At 37.1% G+C, this 19,472-nt stretch overlaps 1 protein-coding gene across 4 annotated transcripts in view; it reads left to right on the top strand.

Annotated features, from left to right (window-relative positions):
* Hmgcr (HMG coenzyme A reductase) overlaps positions 1-19,472 on the top strand; it is a 239,892-nt gene that overhangs the window by 200,875 nt on the left and 19,545 nt on the right. For all 4 annotated transcript variants that reach the window (XM_067157567.2, XM_067157573.2, XM_067157581.2 and 1 more), the window contains exons 9-15: positions 1,623-1,777; positions 6,333-6,580; positions 9,944-10,132; positions 11,838-12,079; positions 12,451-12,628; positions 17,169-17,275; positions 17,452-17,656. In XM_067157567.2, coding sequence (XP_067013668.2) covers positions 1,623-1,777; positions 6,333-6,580; positions 9,944-10,132; positions 11,838-12,079; positions 12,451-12,628; positions 17,169-17,275; positions 17,452-17,656 — 1,324 coding nt within the window. The remainder of the gene's footprint in view (positions 1-1,622; positions 1,778-6,332; positions 6,581-9,943; positions 10,133-11,837; positions 12,080-12,450; positions 12,629-17,168; positions 17,276-17,451; positions 17,657-19,472) is intronic.

Here is a 19,472-nt window from a genome sequence, read left to right as displayed (position 1 = left end):
ACTTATATGCCCTCTCCTTTACATCCTTACTACAGCCCCTAAGTAATCACATAACCATGTGAAGAGATCTGTAACCTTTCTTAACAACCTCGTTAATATGATTACCCCAGTGAAGATTGTGTTATGTTTCTTCCCTTTTCCTGTACTTATCCAACTGAAGCTCTGTCAGGATGGCCCCTCCACACGTGTTGATGCCCACCCTCTTGATTAAGCTGGGAAGCAGAAACGAGCTCATTAGGGGCTGAGAAGAGATGGATGTAGAACTAGGATTGATGAGGAGAGAGCCTATCTAGGCTGTTTGAAGATGGCAGTGTATGAAGATGTGGAGGTTGTCCTCGTCCTTTTGTGTTTCCATGTTTGTCCTCCTCTCCTCTTGCTCCCTCTTCCCGCACTGACCTGCCGTTGTGTTTGGCCTATGATGTGTACGTGTTCCTTTCTGATTCTTCTTCCCTCTCTCTGACATGATATGAACATACTATAATCTATCAGCTTCATTGTCCGTATTGATAGTTTGAGCACACAAGTATAAAGAACGAGAGTTTTCCACCCAATCAATACTTTCTTATATAAAGTGTCTAAAATATTTCAATCACATTAAAACACAGTACCACTTTCAACCTGTTCTTTATACTTGTGTGATATGAACATATCAGTGTTTTTAAAATGCTTCAGAAGGGCATGATAGCCAAGTGGCAGGGTCACTGACTTCTCACCCAGGCACCAGCGATTTGAACCCATGCCACTGGAATTTTTAAAATGAAAATCATGTCTTTCTGGTTCAGATTCCATGTAAGAATTGGAGGTGACGGTGCAACAATCATGACATGAACATTCACTTAAAATTACAGGTTTGCTTGCTTAAGACACTTCACTCCAATCTCAGTGGCACAATTGGCTAGTTGTCTTTTTGTTCTCAAGATAGCTGACTTGATCCTGGCTAAGGTTCGTGGTATTCAAGGACATTTAAAATAAATGTGAAAACTTCATATTACTGGCTTACGGTATGTTAAGAATTCTTGCAGGACAAAATTCCAGTACCAGGTGTCTCTTAAAACCCATAGCAGTTGAAAGGATCTGAAACAAACATTATCATCCACAAAACATTTCATTAAAGAGAAGAGGTCATTTCCATGCAACCCTGATTTCTTCTTCTTCTACTTCCTCTTCTGCATGAATGGGTCACTTAAGACCATGCGGAATCAATATTTGTTGAGCTTTCCTCCTTGCCCAATAGTTCTTCATTTTCATGGGTTTTTGTAATTTATGTTCCTCCGATCAAGTACGTTGTCTCGGTTTTTTCTCACCTTCTTCATCCCCCTTTGGGTGGGGGTGGTAGAATTACACCCACGGTATCTCCTGCCTGTCGTAAGAGGTGACTAAAAGGGGCCCCAAATCCCCTTGTGTGAAAAATTTTCTTGATTACATTTCTATCCTGCAGATTTGGTGATCCTAATTCAGTGAGGTCTTTCTCTATTTGCTTATACCATTTTGATCTTGTACATTTGATTTGCAGATTTCATGATTCCATGATCCTTTGTTTCCATTTTCTGCATTTGTAGCATACTTTAAATCTGCGTTATGTTCTGTCATGAATAATATGATTTGTTTTTCCTTGTCTTCAGGTGGCTAACTGTTAGTGCTGATCATATTGTGATTCTCATATTATTGCTCGCCCTCACCGTCAAATTTATCTTCTTTGAAGACAAAGAGGAACTTACGGAGCAATTGCTCATGTCTGAGAAGGCTGCTGCTGAGAGTAGTGAACCACATGAAACAGGTATAGTATTTCACTTTGTATGAGAAAAAGTTCCTTTATTTCTTAACAATGTGACTTATTCTGGTATATGAGAATTTTCCAGTTGATAATATATGGTAAATACAGAATTGCTCTGTAACTTGGTTATTGAGTAACTCTGTTACAATAAATTAAATTCATTATACACATCTTGGAACTTGAAAATAGGTGCAATGAGTTTGGTACGAAAATGAGCCTTTCCAAGGCTAAATTGATGTCAGTAGGTAAGAAAACCAAGAGAAATGAATGTCAGGTTGGGGATACAAAGCTAGGATGGGTAGATACTTTCAAGTATTCAGGATGTGTGTTCTCCCAGGATGATAGTATACTAAATGAGATTGAATCAAGGTGCAGCAAAGCTAATGCAGTGAGCTTGCAGTTGCAATCAACAGTATTTTGTTAGAAGGAAGTCAGCTCCTGAATGAAACCATCTTTACATTGGTCTGTTTTCAGATCAACTTCACTGTATGGGAGTGAAAGCTGGGTGGACTCAGGTTATCTTATTCATAAGTTAGAAGCAGCAGAAATAAAAGTAGCAAGAATGTTTGCTATTACAAACAGGTGGGAACAATGGCAGGAGAGTACTCAGAATGTGGATTAAAGGATAAGTTGGGAATGAACTCGATGGATGAAGCTGTACACATAAACTGGCTTTGGTGTTGGGGTCATGTGAGGCGAATGGAGAACGATAGGTTACTAGGAGAATAATGGGCTCTGTTTTGGAGAGTAAAAGAAGAGGGAGACTAAGATGACGATGGTTAGACTCAGTTTCTGACAATTTAAAGGTAAGAGATGCAGAACTAAACAAGGCCGCAGAACTAGTTACAAACAGAGGACTGTGGTGGCTGTTAGTAAATTCACAGAGGCTTGCAGACTGAACGCTGACAGGCATAACAGTACATAGGCTATATATGTGTGTGTGTTTTTTTTAGTTGCCAGGATCTTTGGCCATGTAGAAAGGTGATGAGCTCGCTGCATGCTGTGGTGACAGTGTAGTATTGCCCAAACAGAAAACATAGCCCACGTGTTCTTAAGCAACACACTGTGCATAGTCATGTTGACGTAAGCAAGTAGACTGCCCCTCTCTTCCTGTGATCCTTCTAGCATGGCCACAGAACCCAGCAACTGACAGTATTTTCACAGATTGTTGTACCTGTAATTTTATTTTATTATTGTAAGTCTCTGTTGTAATTGATATATTGTTGTATTTTGAAAAATATCATTTCATATCTTAAACTACCGTAATATTATTTTCCTCAGTCTAGGTATGGAGAGAGTGGAGTAAAATGTATTCAGAAAGTATTTATAAAGGTTATGAGTTACTCATGAACGCTTATGTGTTTTCACAGTTATCCTTTCTGTTGTTCCTTCTGCTGATATTGACTTCTCAGAGTGCTTATCCTTTTAACTTTCTGTCTCCGATGTTTATTTGTATGTTTAATTGTTCCTTTTCCAGTTTATGTAAGCTATGTTTCTTCTTGAATGATTGTCCAGAGTACTTTGTCCTGAACAACCTGCAGAAACCTTTATACTTTTTGCCTCTCCCTCTTTATTCTACACTTCCTCCTCCTCCTTTGCCCTTATCCAGCTCCTGCTGGCTCGGAGCATTTCTGGCACATCTTCACCTTCCTCTCTCCTTCCACCATTCTCCTTCCATCATTCTGTTCCAGTTTAGGTTTCTTCTTCTTGCACTCCTCTTTCTTGAATCGATCCATCTTGCGCTAGGTCTCCCTCTCACTCTCTTTCCCTCAACACTTCCTCTCCATCATCTGTTTTGGTATTCTTCTCTCTTCCATCCTCTTTACATGTTCAAACCATTTTAGTTTACTCCTATCAGTTCTCTCATTTAGGTTTTCCATTCCGACCTCCTTTCTCACATCTTCATTTCTCATTCTGTCTTTCCTATCATACTTCTTAGGAATTTCATTTTATTGGCTTGAATTCTACTCTCCTCCCTACTTGTCATTGTCCAGGTCTCACCCGCATAGGTCAAAACAAGTGCATAATACATTTTGAACATTATCTCTTTACACTTCCTTGGTATTTCCTTATTTCATACAAGGTTTTTTTACGCTCTGGTAAAATGCATTGCCCTGTTGCATACTTTTGCTAATCTCCATGTCTAGCCTTGTGTTCTGCATTAATTCACTCCCTAGGTATTTGAAACTGTCAACAATGTCAACGCTTTGACCACCAATTTTCACAATGTCTTTCCCTTGTCTTTCTCCTCTTGATATCATCAAGGTCTTGCTTTTCTCTTTGCTGATTTTTGTACCATACTTTTCAATTTTCTTGTTCAGTGCATCAAGTTGTTCTTTGCTGTTTGTTTGCCAGACCACAATATTGTCTGCAAACAGTAATAACTTCATCTCCCTATTCTCATATGCTTCCTTTCTCTCCTTTACTATTTCATCCATAACCATTAGAAACAAAAAAGGTGACATCACACTCCTCTTAGTCCACTTTCATTTCTAAACCATTCTGTCTTTCTAACTGGAGTCTGTATGCTGTTGACACAGTTTTTGTACATTGCTTGCTCCATTTCTGCAGTTTGTGTACCCAGTTTCTTTTTGATCATAGTTTCCTACACCTTCTCCTTGGAAATATTATTGTATGCCTTTTTTAGATCTACGAATCCTTTCCATTTGCCCAGCTCATTTCCATTAATTGCCTCATGCTGAAGATTGGGTCTACTGTAGATCATCCACTTCTAAAGCCATACAGTTCCTCTTTCAACTCTCCTTCTACCTTCTCATTCTCCTTTTTAAATATCCTTTCCAGAATTTTTGCCACTTGTGATAAGAGTGTGATTCCTCCATACTTATCACAAACTTGTTTTTTTCCCTTCCTAAAGACTTTTATTATTATTATTATTATTATTATTATTATTATTATTATTATTATTATTATTATTATTATTATTATTATTATTATTATTATTATTATTATTATTATTATTATTATTATTATTATTATTATTATTATTATTATTATTATTATTATTATTATTATTATTATTATTATTATTATTATTATTATTATTATTATTATTCAGTCTTCTGGCACACACATTTCTGTCTCCATATGCATTTTAGCAATCTGAACACCCATTGTAGTTGAACAGGTTCTGCAGCCTTTATCGTTTCCACATTAATTTCATCCATTCCTACTGCCTTCCCCATTTTCATTTTAATTCCATCTCCGATATGGTTATATCATCTACTGTTGAGTCGTCACAACATATTAATACTGTCTCCTCTGCACAATTTCTCACATTAAGCAGTTTATCAAAATACTCCTTCCATCTTCTCTATTTCTTCTCGATATGTTATTAACTCTCTACCTTCCTCTTTCATCAGCTTTGTATTAAATCTTTCTTTCCTATTACTTTGTATAATTCCATACAGCAATCGGTTACTGCCAGCTCCATCTATTTCCATCTTTTGTGTAAATTCTTCCCAACTTTTTTTTTTTTTTTTTTCCTCTTACCAGTTTCTTACATTTCCTTTTGTTATCAAGATACTTGTTTGCTTTATTATTTTTTACTGTTCCATTCTGATACATTCTTATATCATTAAAATGGCCTCTTCAAGGTTTGCCTCTTACTTGTAAAGCTAGAAAGCAAAACGAAGTTTGTCAGGGACTGAGCAGAAAACCTGAAGAACTGAGATTGATGGAGAAAGAGCCAGTGGAGCTTGTCCTTATCCTTTTGCTTTCTCATACTTATCCTTGTCTCTCCTTGTTGCTCCTTCCACCCACATGGATTTATCACTGTATTTATCCATTGTGTATGTTCTATTCTACTTCTTTGTTTCTTATCCAGAATGTTTATGTTGCTTTTTATGTTTGTGGACTACAAGGAGGGGATACATTGATTAGTGAATAGGTGGCAGTGATAAGGAGGAAAACAAAGAGTGTGTTGCCAAAGTAAGGTGGTAAGACTTGAACAGGACAGCTAGAAGATAAATGTGCAGGCTGTTTGTTGACAGTATGAGAAGGGAAGGATGAAAAGGTGGAAGAGGATGGATGACAGTTAGCTCTTTGATGTTTGTCTGTATAAAGTGTAATTTTCAGGTTGAATTGGTGTAAAGCCTTGGTATCAGAGGCTCTTTTAAGTTCTGATTATTTTAAGTAACACAATGAGTCTGCTGCTTCACTTTTTAACATGCTGCTTCACTTTTTAACAGGCTTTACCTGCTCATATGAATGAAAAATGGTTTGAATTTTTTTAAATATCTGCCTTCTCTACAATATTTGTATTTATGTCTTATTATTTTATCCTTGCTTTAGTATGTTACTCTTCCTTTCCATTCCATCCTAATAATATTGGCTATTGTTTGCTTTTGGCAGTTTATTATTCTTAATCACAAGGAATTTAAAGATTAAGTTAAGGCTGTTTAGTAGAAATGTTGGTACAAACGGAAGTTAAAGGAAAGAGCAATGAATCAATGTGGTTCACGTTATGATTTTTCCATATTTTAACATTGTTGCAAATATAATGGAATTTTACTAATTGTAGAACTGTGTATGTATCCAGGTCCTCTGCATTGGCCAGATCTCAGCATACGCACATCAGTTCCATTTGGCTGTTCACTGGTGGATCATCGTGTCCCAGAGGGCTGGGTAGAGGTTGGTTCTCGTGAAGACAGTGTCCCCACGGAGCATAAATATGTACAAACAGAAGAAGAGGAAGAAGTAGTAGGAAAAATGGTTAAGGGGCCTTCTGAATCCGAGACAGAGCAAGTGCGAAGCTTGGAAGAATGTTTACGCATCTACAAATCAGAGGTAAGTAGCTCGGTTTTAATACTTGTAAAGGAAATGCTTTCCATAGTACAGGAATTTGGTCACATGATGTTTTACAAAATGTCTGATCAAATATGTACACTGGCAGAAAAGAAATATCCAAACACCAAGAAAGGGTTGTGCTAGATTAACGAACATTGGTAGGTGTGTTTATAAATCTGAAAGATGATGTTGATTCAAATTTCCCGCAAATCGCATTAATGTGGCGCTAGTAGCGGCCCCATGACTTTGCACATCAGGTTTGCTTTAAATACGGGCTGTATTGTGCGAGAGCGTTAGTTTCCTGTGAAACTGGAATGAGTGACTGTGAGTGGGTCAAGAATGCCTTTACGATGAGAAGAGGCCATTATCAACAGTTCACTGCAGTTGAACAAGGCCGTATAATAGGGCTACGTGAAGATGGATTTTTCTTCCACGTTATTGCAGAATGACTTGGCAGGAATTTCTCCACTGTGTATGCATGCTGGCAGCAGTGGTCATGAGAAGGTACGCTCGCAAGAAGACCAGGCTCCAGACGTCCCCATGGCACCACTGAGAGAGAGGACTGCCGTATTTGGCATATGGCTTTGGTGCAGCGGACTGTGTCTGCAGCAGCAGTTAGCACCACAGTGATGCAACGAACTGTTCTAAATTGGTTACTTGAAGGAGAGCTCCGAGCCAGATGCCCTGCGGCGTGAATTCCACTTACCCCAAACCACCGCCGCCTGCGACTTGCAATGGTGTCAAGCGAGAGTTCATTGGAGGATGGAGTAGAGGTCCGTTGTGTTTTCCAATGAAAGCTGGTTCTGCCTTGGTGCCATGATGGCCATGTGTTAGTTAGAAGGAAGCCAGGTGAGCGCCTGCATTCCACCTCTCTGCGGCGTCGACGCTCTGGACCTACACTGGAAGTTCTGGTTTGGGGAGCAATGTCCTATGATAGCAGGAGCACTTTCGTGGTTATCCCACGCAGCCTGGCTGCAGATGTGTATGTCCGTCTGGTGATTCGACCTGTTGTGCTGTATTCATGAACAGCATTTCTGGGGTTGTTTTCCAACAGGATAATGCACGCCCCAATGCCACTGTTGTAACCCAACATGCTCTACAGAGTTTAACATAAGAAATTTCATCTTAATTAATCCGTATTGAACTGAGTTTACAAAAACTTATTATAAAATCTGAAAGGTTCCACCTATTTAATACAAAAACAATGTTGTCTGATTGTATTACAACATAATCACTTTATTAGCAGTACTAGTTTCGGTGTTTTTTCAACACCATCATCAGCTGCGTTAAAGTAAAGAGAAACCGGCATTTACAGTAATATAAAATACATCTCAACATTATTTACACAACTTGCTTCTTTAGACATTACATTAAATTATAAATTAAAAAAAAATGGCTTGTATTACTACCAGTTAACAAATTTAAAAGTCAAAAACAGTTAACAAACAACATTAAAAAGATTTTCCATCATAGGGTACTGAGTTATATAACTGTTTTCAATTGGTGCTGCTAAATTACTGTTTTACACCTTGTGTGTCATTTCAATGTCTCTGATCTTCAAGTTCAGAAATAATCACTAGGTTGAAAGTTATAGGTCTATATTCAATTTTGTTGCTATTGAAATTAATGTTAAACTATTTTTACATTAAAAACATATTATACCAATTAAATCTGAGATGCATAGTCTTTATGACATACTTGTTACAGTTCCACCATATCAGGTTACAACACAGCTAAGCATAATAAGAAAACACTTCGGCCTCTGGCACCCAGTTTTAGAAGACGGCAATTGAAAAAAGTCTTCGAACTCAGTACCCTAAGATGGAAATCTTTTTAATGTTGTTTGTTTTCTCAGAGTGTAGACGTGTTGCCTTGGCCTGCCAATCCCGCGATATGTCCCCACTCGGGCACGTATGGGACATCATTGGACAACAACTCCAGCGTCATCCACAAATCCCTGTATGACACAGCGCATGCACATTTTCATGCCTGCATTCAACAGTCAGGCTATTACACTAGTTATTAATGGACCAGCATGGCACAATTGCGATGGCTTTTCTCACGCAGACTTTAACCTGTAGTCTTGTACCTTTAATCAATTAAATATGTTACCTCGAAAAATATATTGCCAAATATTCTACATTCCTTATTTCATGGTGTTTGGATAATTTTTTTTCTGCCAGTGTATATATATGTGATATTATGGTGGAAAAGATCTACTATTTTATATGTTGCTGTTGTTTTTAATAATCAAGAGATCGTGCTTTACATACAAATGCATGACCAACATGACTTGGGAATTGACAGAGACTAAAAAATCCCACAAATTTTTATAATTAATCTTCAGTGAAGTTGAGGTATACTTCTCATTTTGATGAGTGAGAAAAACTTTATTTAGAGAACTATTTCATCTGTTATGTTTTCCTTATGTACAATGTTAGAGACGGTGATCGGAGATGAAGATCCTGGACTGTGGCTCTTAAAGCACCAATGCTTTGTGCGTGATGATATTTTAAACCACAGAGAACAAAGTTCTTCATGTATCTATGGTTGTGTGCAAATAGTTCCATTTGTTGAATCTTTGCTTAATACTTTGAATAGAAAATCATTTGATGATTTCAGCTGTGGTCAAAAAGACACTTGGCTGACCTCTTCACCAGTTGTACATGTACAGAACTTTAAAACCTCTCGATATAAGGGTATAAGTTACAGAAAGAAATAGAGGATACTTTAATGAATAAGGATTCTTTTGTGAAACTCATAGAAAGTTTGCTTATACTTTTGAATATGCCGAGAACTTTCTGTACAGTCCAGTTAGTCTCCAGCTAGCTAATCACATTTTATCATGGCATACATTGTTAATGCTTGTCAGAAACATTAAATCTTGGCAGATACAAATTATAAAAGCCTGTGGCACGTACAACACATGAAAGAACCTTGGGCTGCCAAGGTGACTGCCCAGCCAGACAGCTCTGTGGTCAGTGTGGTGACATCCTCAGTCGTCTTGCTTGGCTTTCTTGACAGAGTTCACACCTCTAATATCAAACATTTGCCAGGCTGAATGGCTCAGACGGTTGAGGCGCTGGTCCTTTGACCCCAACTTGGCAGGTTTGACCCTGGTTCAGTCTGGTGGTATTTGAAGGTGCTCAAATACGTCAGCCTCGTGTCAGTAGATTTACTGGCACGTAAAAGAACTCCTGCGGGACTAAATTCCGGCAGCTTGGCATCTCCAAAAACCGTAAAAGTGGTTAGTGGGACATAAAGCAAATAATAATAATAATAATAATAATAATAATAATAATAATAATAATAATAATAATAATAATAATAATAATTTGTTACAAATTATTTTACTCCTTTCAGGCTGGTGCTGAGGCTCTGACAGATGCTGAAATCATAACTTTAGTGAAAAATAAGCATATTCCTGCATATCAGCTTGAAGTTGCATTGGGCAATCCTGAACGAGGAGTGGGACTGAGACGCAAGATTCTTTCTATGGATGGAAACTTTCCTCTCACCGACTTACCATATAAAAATTATGACTATTCAAAGGTAAGACTATCAATGAAAAAGGTTGAAGTTACTTGATTAATTAACAAAAATGTAACTCAATGCTTAGAAGGCAGGGGAAGGGAAGGGCCCTCTTCTAAAATTTGTAATTGCATAAAAAATGTTGTGTTGTATTATTAAAACCAGTATAAACCTTCACTTAAAATGCTGCATTTTCTTGGGTAACCCAAGGAAAAAGGTAGAAATTAGATTAATTAACAGAAATGTAATTGTCAATACTAGAAAGCAGAGAAACTCACAAAAATGTGTTGTATTTTGAAACCAGCATGAACCTTAACTTAGAATGCTGTATTTTATTGGGTTTCCCAAGTCCCTACTGATGTCACATGTTTTATACTTTAGACCTTGTAATGACAGGCATAATGATAAAGTATAATATGCCAGTACAGTGATAATATTACATACAGTAATTAACTACCTAAATATACAGCAATATTCACTTTTTGTAATTACATCTTTTTTTGCCTTTTTCCATCTTTTTATTCACTAACTTTCTTTCAGGTTTAGAAATATCTTTTATTCTCCTTGAAATGCCATACTTGTATACAAACAGTTCTGTAAAATAAACTTTCACTAATTACACATGCACATTTCCGATGCATCTTATCTCTTTTCCACTGTATAATAATTTCCTTGCATTTTTGTTACCTCGACCATTTCAAAATTTTCTCTCACAATAAATAATCTACGAACAAGTATCAGATAACCTTACAATGAACATAAACAAAATAGAAGTACATTTAAAACTAGTAATTTTTGTTGAACTATCATTAATACAGTAATTCATCAGTTGTTAAGTATTGTGTTGGTATTTTCACATTTATAAGGCTTCTGAATAACCCTTAAGGTCACCACACACAGAAGGCTAAGATAAGCTATGCTAAGCAGTGCTAAGCTATCTTGCACTATGACACAAACAAAAAGCTAAGATAAACTGTGCTAGGAAAAAATGGCTGAATTAATTTAAGAGGAGGCTTTATTGGCTGCTGCCATGAAAGATGAAGAAACAGAAAGAAACAGGATGACAAGATGATTCTGGATATATGAAATTAGAAGATACAAGGTGAATTCCATCATTTGATTTAAAAAAAGAAAAGAAAAAAGACACACGACACACTGTCTCTCCTTGTGATGCCCTGCCGTCCAACTACATACCTCATTTCAAAGCACTTTGAACTGAATATCCACTCTCTTATCTAAATTTAAAATTTAGTCGGCCCTTCTCTTGTATGCCAGTCACTAAGTGATAGAATAAGTTGGTAACTTATTTGTAGTAATTTGTTTGAAGTCCTAACTAATTTGTAATAATTTGTTTGAAGTGCTAATTTACATCAACGTTAAATGAAGTGCTAATGCTTAGATTTGTAGCCATCTGAGTTCAAAATTGTCACAGATAATGTACTTTTTAAGAATAGAATAAAATTAAAACAGTATTAATTAAATTTATATATGCTATATTTTAGTTATATAATCTAGTTAATATTGAAATTAAATATTCATATTTTCTGGTAAAATAATTTCTCAGTCTTTGTACCTTTTCCTGGGGATACACAGATGCACCTAGTAGCTTGTCGTATAAAAGAAAAGGTAAAATATATAAACAGAAGTCAGGATTTTATTTTATGAGGGCAATGGCATTTTTGTACATAACTAGCTAAAATATATTTCAATACATTTGTGTATGTAGGTAATGGGAGCTTGCTGTGAGAATGTGATTGGTTACGTGCCAGTACCTGTGGGAATGGCAGGCCCATTGCTACTTGATGATCACCTCATCTATGTGCCTATGGCTACGACAGAAGGCTGTTTAGTGGCCAGCACAAATCGTGGTTGCCGTGCCTTGCTGAAGTGTGGAGTTCGGAGTCGTCTTGTAGAAGACGGTATGACTCGTGGCCCTGTTGTTCGTTTTCCATCAATTGATCGTGCAAGGTGAGCTATATTTGATTTTTATGATTTTAACAAAATCATTGTGATGATATGGAATAAAGGATGAAGTCAGTCAAAATATTCATAAAAATATATCAGTTATTATTATGTACTGTTATTGCCTGTTTATCTACCTAATTATAATAGTTTTCACTACAGTGTAGTTAAAATGATAATCTTCTACAGCTTACTGCTGTCATTAAAACATTTATGTATATTGAAAACAATACTGATTTTTAATCATATAAGATTCAAACATATTAATGTTTCATGTTTGAATCCATGGTATCAGATATTTATAAAATGCAGCAGTATGTTCAGGTATCTCCTGTCTCATCATTTTTAATAATTGGACTTGTGTTGAATTATTTCAGTGAAGCCATGACATGGATGCGGGCACCAGAGAACTATAATCTTGTAAAGGAAAGCTTTGATTCAACCAGTCGCTTTGCACGCCTTTCAAAACTGCACATACGAATAGCAGGAAGACATCTCTTCATCCGTTTTGTGGCCAAAACTGGAGATGCTATGGGCATGAACATGTTGTCAAAGGTAGGAAATTTGTAAATTTTAATATTCCTTACAGTAGAATTCTTAGCAAAATTTTATTGAGCATAGAAAGATATCTTAGCTGAGAGCTTATAAAAATAAGGGTATGATTAGAGCTACCAGTATAGTACCTTTTAATATGATGATAGTCTTCAAAAGTCTTGGAAGTAATGAAATAATTTTTTAAATATTTATGACTAAGATTCAAACATATTAATGTATGGCAACATACTTTTAGAAATTACTTAATTGTGAAACTCCGCAAGAGAATTCTATGTTCAACTTTCCCCAAAGTAACCCAGATTCAACCCCACCTAGTGTCCAGGAAATTAAGGAAGTAATTAAATCACTGAAATACAACAAGGCTTCAGGGCAAGACCAAATAGTGGCAGAACTATGGAAAAATGCAGGAGAAAAGTTTATCATGAAACTTTATGAAATTATGCTGACAATATGGCAAACCCAAAAAATCCCTACAGATTGGAAAACAGCGATCATACACTCAATACATAAAAAAGAAAGTCTGATCCAAATAATTATCTGGGAATCTCTCTCCTTCAGGTTACATATAAAATCTTTTCAGTCATCATCCTGAGCCACGCAGAGCATCAACTGGACCAAGAATTAGGTGAATACCAAGCTGGATTTAGAAAAGGAAGGTCGTGCGCTGAGCAAATTCTTAATTTAAGGAATACAATAACATACTTCCGTACCACAGCATACAAAAACTATGTGGTCACATTTGTTGATTTCAAAAAAGCATATGACAGTATAGATCAAGAATCACTCCTTAATGTTTTATCAGAATTTAGATCAAATAACAAGAAATATTATCAAGGAAATGCTTTACCGAAACTACAGCTAAAGTAAAGTTTATGGGTGAATATAGCCAGGAATTTCAAATAAACACAGGAGTACGACAGGGGGATGGGGTGTCTCAATTGTTTTTCAATTGTGTTCTTGAAAAGGTTGTCAGAGAATGGAGGAAAGCAGGTACACCATCTCACAATTTAGGACCTAAGAATAAAGGTATAAAAATTGACTGTTTAGCCTTTTTTGATGATATGGCACTTATAGCCAAAAACGTACCAGATGCACAAAAGCAACTTGATATTCTATAAGAACAAGAAGCAAAATTTGGACTCAAATATCATACGAAAAATCTAAATATATGACTGACATAAAAAATGCACAAGAACTTATCATTGGCACTAACAAAATCTCAAGGGTGAATGAATTCAATTACCTAGGTGAATGGATAACAGAAAATTGTAATGAAAGGAAATCCATAACTGCAAGAATTCAAAAGATGGAAACTGCTTTCCAACTAACAAGAACCGTTTACAATAAACAATGTCTTTCATGGAACAATAAGATACGACATTACAATACAGTAGTTAAACCAGAAGCACTCTACACTGTGGAAACTCTCAACCTGCAACAAAAGGGATTAAAGGAAGAATTAGAAATTAAAGAAAAAAATCATGAGAAAAGTCTTAGGACCAAGAATCATAAATGGAACTCATTACCCTAACCCTAATAGTGAAATATACAAGCACATTTCTAAAATTACAGATGCAATTCGAATGCAACGAATCCAATTTGCAGGGCATTTGGTTGTTAATAAAAGGATTTTATAATTTTAACAAATGAACCTAACCGACTTCCACATCAAATTTACGAATTTTTATTAAACAAGGCCACTAGACCGAAGTGGTACAAATTATTAGAAAAGACCTCACTGAATTAGGATCGCCAAATCTATAAGATCAAAAGGAAATACAAAATATCATTCAAACATGGGGATTTGAGGAACAAGAAAGAAAACCCCACACGACTGGCATGGTCAGAGGACTGGAGACGAGCACAATCATTGAAGAAGAAGAACTACTGGGCAAAAAAGAAGGCCGAAAAATGTTGATTCTGTGTGGTCCTAGGTAACCCATTCGCAAAGAAGAAGAAATAAATATCATGTGTGTGTATGTGTATATATATATATGTAATACTAGTTATGGTACTTCTGTATTATTTATATGCAAAAGACAAAAAGCTAGGAAGGAGTATAGGAATGTACATAGAAAGATAAACACAATAACCAGTCAGGGTGGGAAGAGGGAAAGAGCATAGGAAAGAAAAGAATATACTTGAAAACAAAAGAGAACGAATTACACCTATTCACGTAATGCTTCATAGATGGACTCTCTTCTGATCCGTTCTAGTTCTGGCCCTATCTTTTCTTAACTACAATAAGTTTCTTCATTGGCATGCCATTCATACCCCTGTCTGAACTATAGGCTATAGTTTCTCATGTACATTACATTCATTACATTCTATTTCATGATTCATAAAGATACCGAGCGAGTGGTTGCATGGTTTGAGTCACATAGCTGTCAGCTTGCATTTGAGAGATAGTGAGTTTGAACCCCACTGTCAGCAGCCGTGAAGATTTCTGTGGTTCCCATTTTTACACCAGGCAAATGCTGGGGCTGTACCTTAATTAAAGCCACGGTTGCTTCCTTCCTGCTCCTGGCTCTTTCCTATCCCATCATTACCGTTAGACCTATCTGTGTCGGTGTGATGTAAAGCAACTTGTAATAAAAGTAGAATACAGACAGTACATTAAGCTGTGAAAAGCACCTTCATAATGGATTAGAAAAAGGAGATTTTCTGATGAATTACATTTGTTAGTTTAGAAGAGTGAAGGACTCATGTGTAGTGATGCTACAGAGTTTAATCTGCTAGTTTTGTGCTGTTCAGAATCAGGTACAGTCAGATTTAAAAAAAAAGAAAAGAAATGTTAAACCACTCATATAACGTATATTCATGTTTATGTATTATGTAATGGAAAGGGAACAAGCAAATGTACAATTGGTGATATATTTACGGTATTTTCTCTTTGAAGAACTGGTGTTGATGAGGCAAGAGCCAATTCTTGAAGATGGCTGTGTGTGAAATGGTAGTATGTTCTTTTACTGTTTTATGTTTTGATTGTTTGTCCTTGTCTCTCCACTCGGTTATTTCCCTCTACCCACACCAACTTGTTGTTGTGTATGTTTCTACCTTCTTTGTTTGATGCATAGTCGCTTGAAAAGAAGAAAAAAGAATGAGCACATGGTTCTGTATGTTCATCACATTTAATATTTTATCAGACTTAATTTTAATTATTATCAAAGTGTATTTCACCTCCCATGTAGATACAAACTCTGAGGGTACCTACAACGAACATTATAAGTATACGTTTGATTGTTTCTGAGAAAAGTGTACCTGCAAGGAAGTTATACAATACAATATGCAAATTCTTTTTCTGTATTGGAAAGGAACAAACGAATGTCAAATTATGTCATGCATGACTTCATTCTTTTTCTGAGTGAGTATAAATATTGTAAGGTTGTGGGAGTGTTAAATAAATGCATACAACTTGTAGCATTTACTCGAAGATTTATTAACTAGCTACTAATTGTTTACACACTACACAGACACATCAGGACCACAACTTAGGCTAACACAGTACACTAGTTCTTCATACTATTGCTTACAAACTAAACAATCACACTACACACTCTTCTACAACTGCCACATATAGTCTTCGTCAGTTCCACAGTTATTCTCTCTGTACTCTATCACAGTCACACAGTTCACATCTTACACACAACACATAGTCTCAATTCTGTATGTCGTACACTGTCTATACACTCACAGCAGACTTCATTCACTGTCCCTTGCTGATACCCAACCAAACTCTCTCATTCTGCTCCAAAGACACATTTACTCACAGCAGCCAGATACTAGAGACTATCCCTTCGTGACAGTCTCACAGGAAAAAGTAGTTGCTTCATGGAGAGAACTGTACTGCACTGTGCTGATCAGCTGTGCTGAACCACTGACTGACTGACTGACTGACAAGCTGATTGACTGTGAACGCATCGGGAGTACTCTACCCAATGTTCACACACAGCACTAACTGACTAAATTCCACTGAACTGTCACTGTCCACTGACTGATCCAGTGCAGCACTCCTTGACAGCACTCACTCATACAGAGAGTGACACATACTGAACCACTGTACTGTAGCTAATCCAGCCTGCCTTAAATAGGGAGGCAGGCCTTCCAGATACTTTGTGAGAAGAAAATCCCTTGGAGTCCTCTGGAATCCGACAGTTCTGGGTTCACCTTCTAGTTTTTTCTAACACCACCAGGAGGCCTCCAGAGAGATAACGGGGTGATGGCGGAGTGGTGACAGACAGGGCTAGTCCTGTGTACCTGGCTCGCTCCTGATTAGTGCTATGCAGCGAGCGGTGGGCCCGTAACTTGACGATGTAACTTTCACGGCCAGGGCCAGGCTAAGTTGTTCCTTCCAATTCCTTACAATAAAGTGGTGGAAACTGCCACAATGTATTAAAGATTAGGATTTGCTTGGTTCCAAATTTAAATGTATATCTGTCTCAGGGTGAAAGGTTTGTGGTTTATCTAGAATGAAAAGACTACATATAAAATTTCAACTCTACTACAAGAACATTATTTTATGCTCACTTCTCTTTTTCAGGGCACAGAGGTTGCTCTTCAGTGTGTCCAGGAGATTTTCCCTGATATGGAAGTGCTGAGTCTTAGTGGGAACTTCTGTACTGACAAGAAGCCAGCTGCTGTTAACTGGTATGCCCTTAAAATTATTTATAATTTCTTTCTAGAAAAGCATCCTATGATGGACATTGTATAATAGTGCTTACTTTAATGACTGTTAGCTATACAGAGTAAATTATATTTGTTGTTATACTTAATGTACTATGGAAACTTCTGTTATATGATATTATTTCCCTTTTTTCTTGTAGGATTGAGGGTCGTGGCAAGTCAGTTGTGTGCGAGGCTGTCGTCCCAGCAGCAGTTGTAACAAGTATCCTCAAAACATCTGTTCATGCCCTTGTGGACGTCAATATTAGTAAAAACTTAATTGGATCAGCAATGGCTGGAAGTATTGGTGGTTTCAATGCACATGCTGCAAACGTCGTTACAGCAATATTTATTGCAACAGGACAGGTATGCAGTGACATCACCCTAATTCTTTAAAAAAGGATGTCATATGATTTATTGAAACAATAAAATAAATGATACTTTTCTACATTCTCCATACAAACTTTCATGGTCAGCGTTTGTTCACATCCACTGTTATTACTATGAGGTAGCTGAGGCCTTGAGTGTATTTCTTTTATTGTGTGTTTCGTGTGCATGTGCATGCATGCATGTCCCTGATAACGTATGGCTCTGTTATGTATATGAGCACTAATGAGCATATGACCTTAGTAAGTGAAACATCAAACTGTGACATCAATCATTCATTGCTCAACTCTCAGCTGATTTTATCCCCATGCTTTTTCTATTCTGCGGGAGTTCAGGATTAATTTATACGTTTTACAAAATGTTCCATATAATGAGATAACAGGCAATCGGTTAGTCATTCCTCAGTGCTCAAAATAGAATGTCCTTAGCATAAAATATCACTGGAAGTGATATTATATAATAATATTATTATTATCATTATTATTAATCATCATCATCTGGCTCCTTGCCTGAATAGTCAGCATAGTGATCTTTGGTTTAGAGTGTCCTGGGTTCAGTTCGTGACTGGGCCAGAGATTTTAGTCATGTCAGATTAATGGGGCTGGGTGTTTGTATTTGTCTTGATGTACACCTCTTTATTTACAAACCACACTAAACTTCCTGCCACCACAGAAACATGCAATAGCAATTACATTGCTTTATACAGAGCTAATGTCAGGAAGGGCAACTGGGCACCCCTGTAAACATGCTAGGGTGTGCGAGGATGATGATGATGGTGATGATGATGATGATGATTTGTGATTTGAAAAACTGATTGCTAATTATATTTACTGGATTTGTTTAGAATGCTGAAACCAATGCATTTCACTACTAGAATATCCCTTTGTTGTAGGATTACATGAGTGGCTGTAAACTATTACCTAGCAGTGCAATACATTGGTTACCTGTTTATGATGTCTTTAGGAGGACTGGTATACTTATCGATCCCTCTGAATATACAGGGTAAGTCATAAGTCCCTCCAGGGTTTTACATTTCAGCAAAACAAAAACCAGCTGAGTGGTAAGGAGTGAAACTATGTCACCAGACAGAAGTACTGTACACGTTTTTACCTTACCTCACAAATGCTCAATATGGGCACTGCTGGTCATTCGACAAACATCAATCTAGTAACACACATTGTAACCTACTGAGGTTGACTGTAACCACTGTTTCAGTGATTCTTTTCAGAGTGCTGGTAAATCCTGTGGCAAAGTGGGTGGGGTCGGGGGGGCATAGATACAGTCTTTAACAAAACCCCACAGGAAATAGTTGCATGGAGTCAGATTGGGTGACCTTGGGAGCCACGACACAAGAGTTAAGTCCTTTGAAGATTGATTATGAAAAGTACCTTTAAGATAAGCATAGACATCAGAATACAAATACAGCAGTGTTCCATCCTGTTGGAAAATGATGTCACTATTTGCCCTGTCTTCCTGCAATTGTGGCATTTACCAATTTTTCAGCATGTCCAAGTAAGTGAGCCTCTGTGGCTCAGGTGGCAGCCCACTGGCCTCTCACTGCTGGGTTCCGTGGTTCAAATCCCGGTCACTCCATGTGAGATTTGTGCTGAACAAAGTGAAGGTGGGACAGGTTTTTCTCCGGGTACTCCAGTTTTCCCTGTCATCTTTCATTCCAGCAACACTCTCCAGTATCATTTCATTTCACCTGTCATTCATTAATCATTGCCCCAGAAGAGTGCGGCAGGCTTCGGTAGACGGCACAGTTCTTATCCTTTCCGCTAGATGAGGGCTTCAT

The sequence above is a fragment of the Anabrus simplex genome, chromosome 1 (genome assembly GCF_040414725.1).
Source record: "Anabrus simplex isolate iqAnaSimp1 chromosome 1, ASM4041472v1, whole genome shotgun sequence".
NCBI lineage: Eukaryota > Metazoa > Arthropoda > Insecta > Orthoptera > Tettigoniidae > Anabrus > Anabrus simplex.
This window is presented reverse-complemented; position numbering and strand designations above follow the sequence as displayed.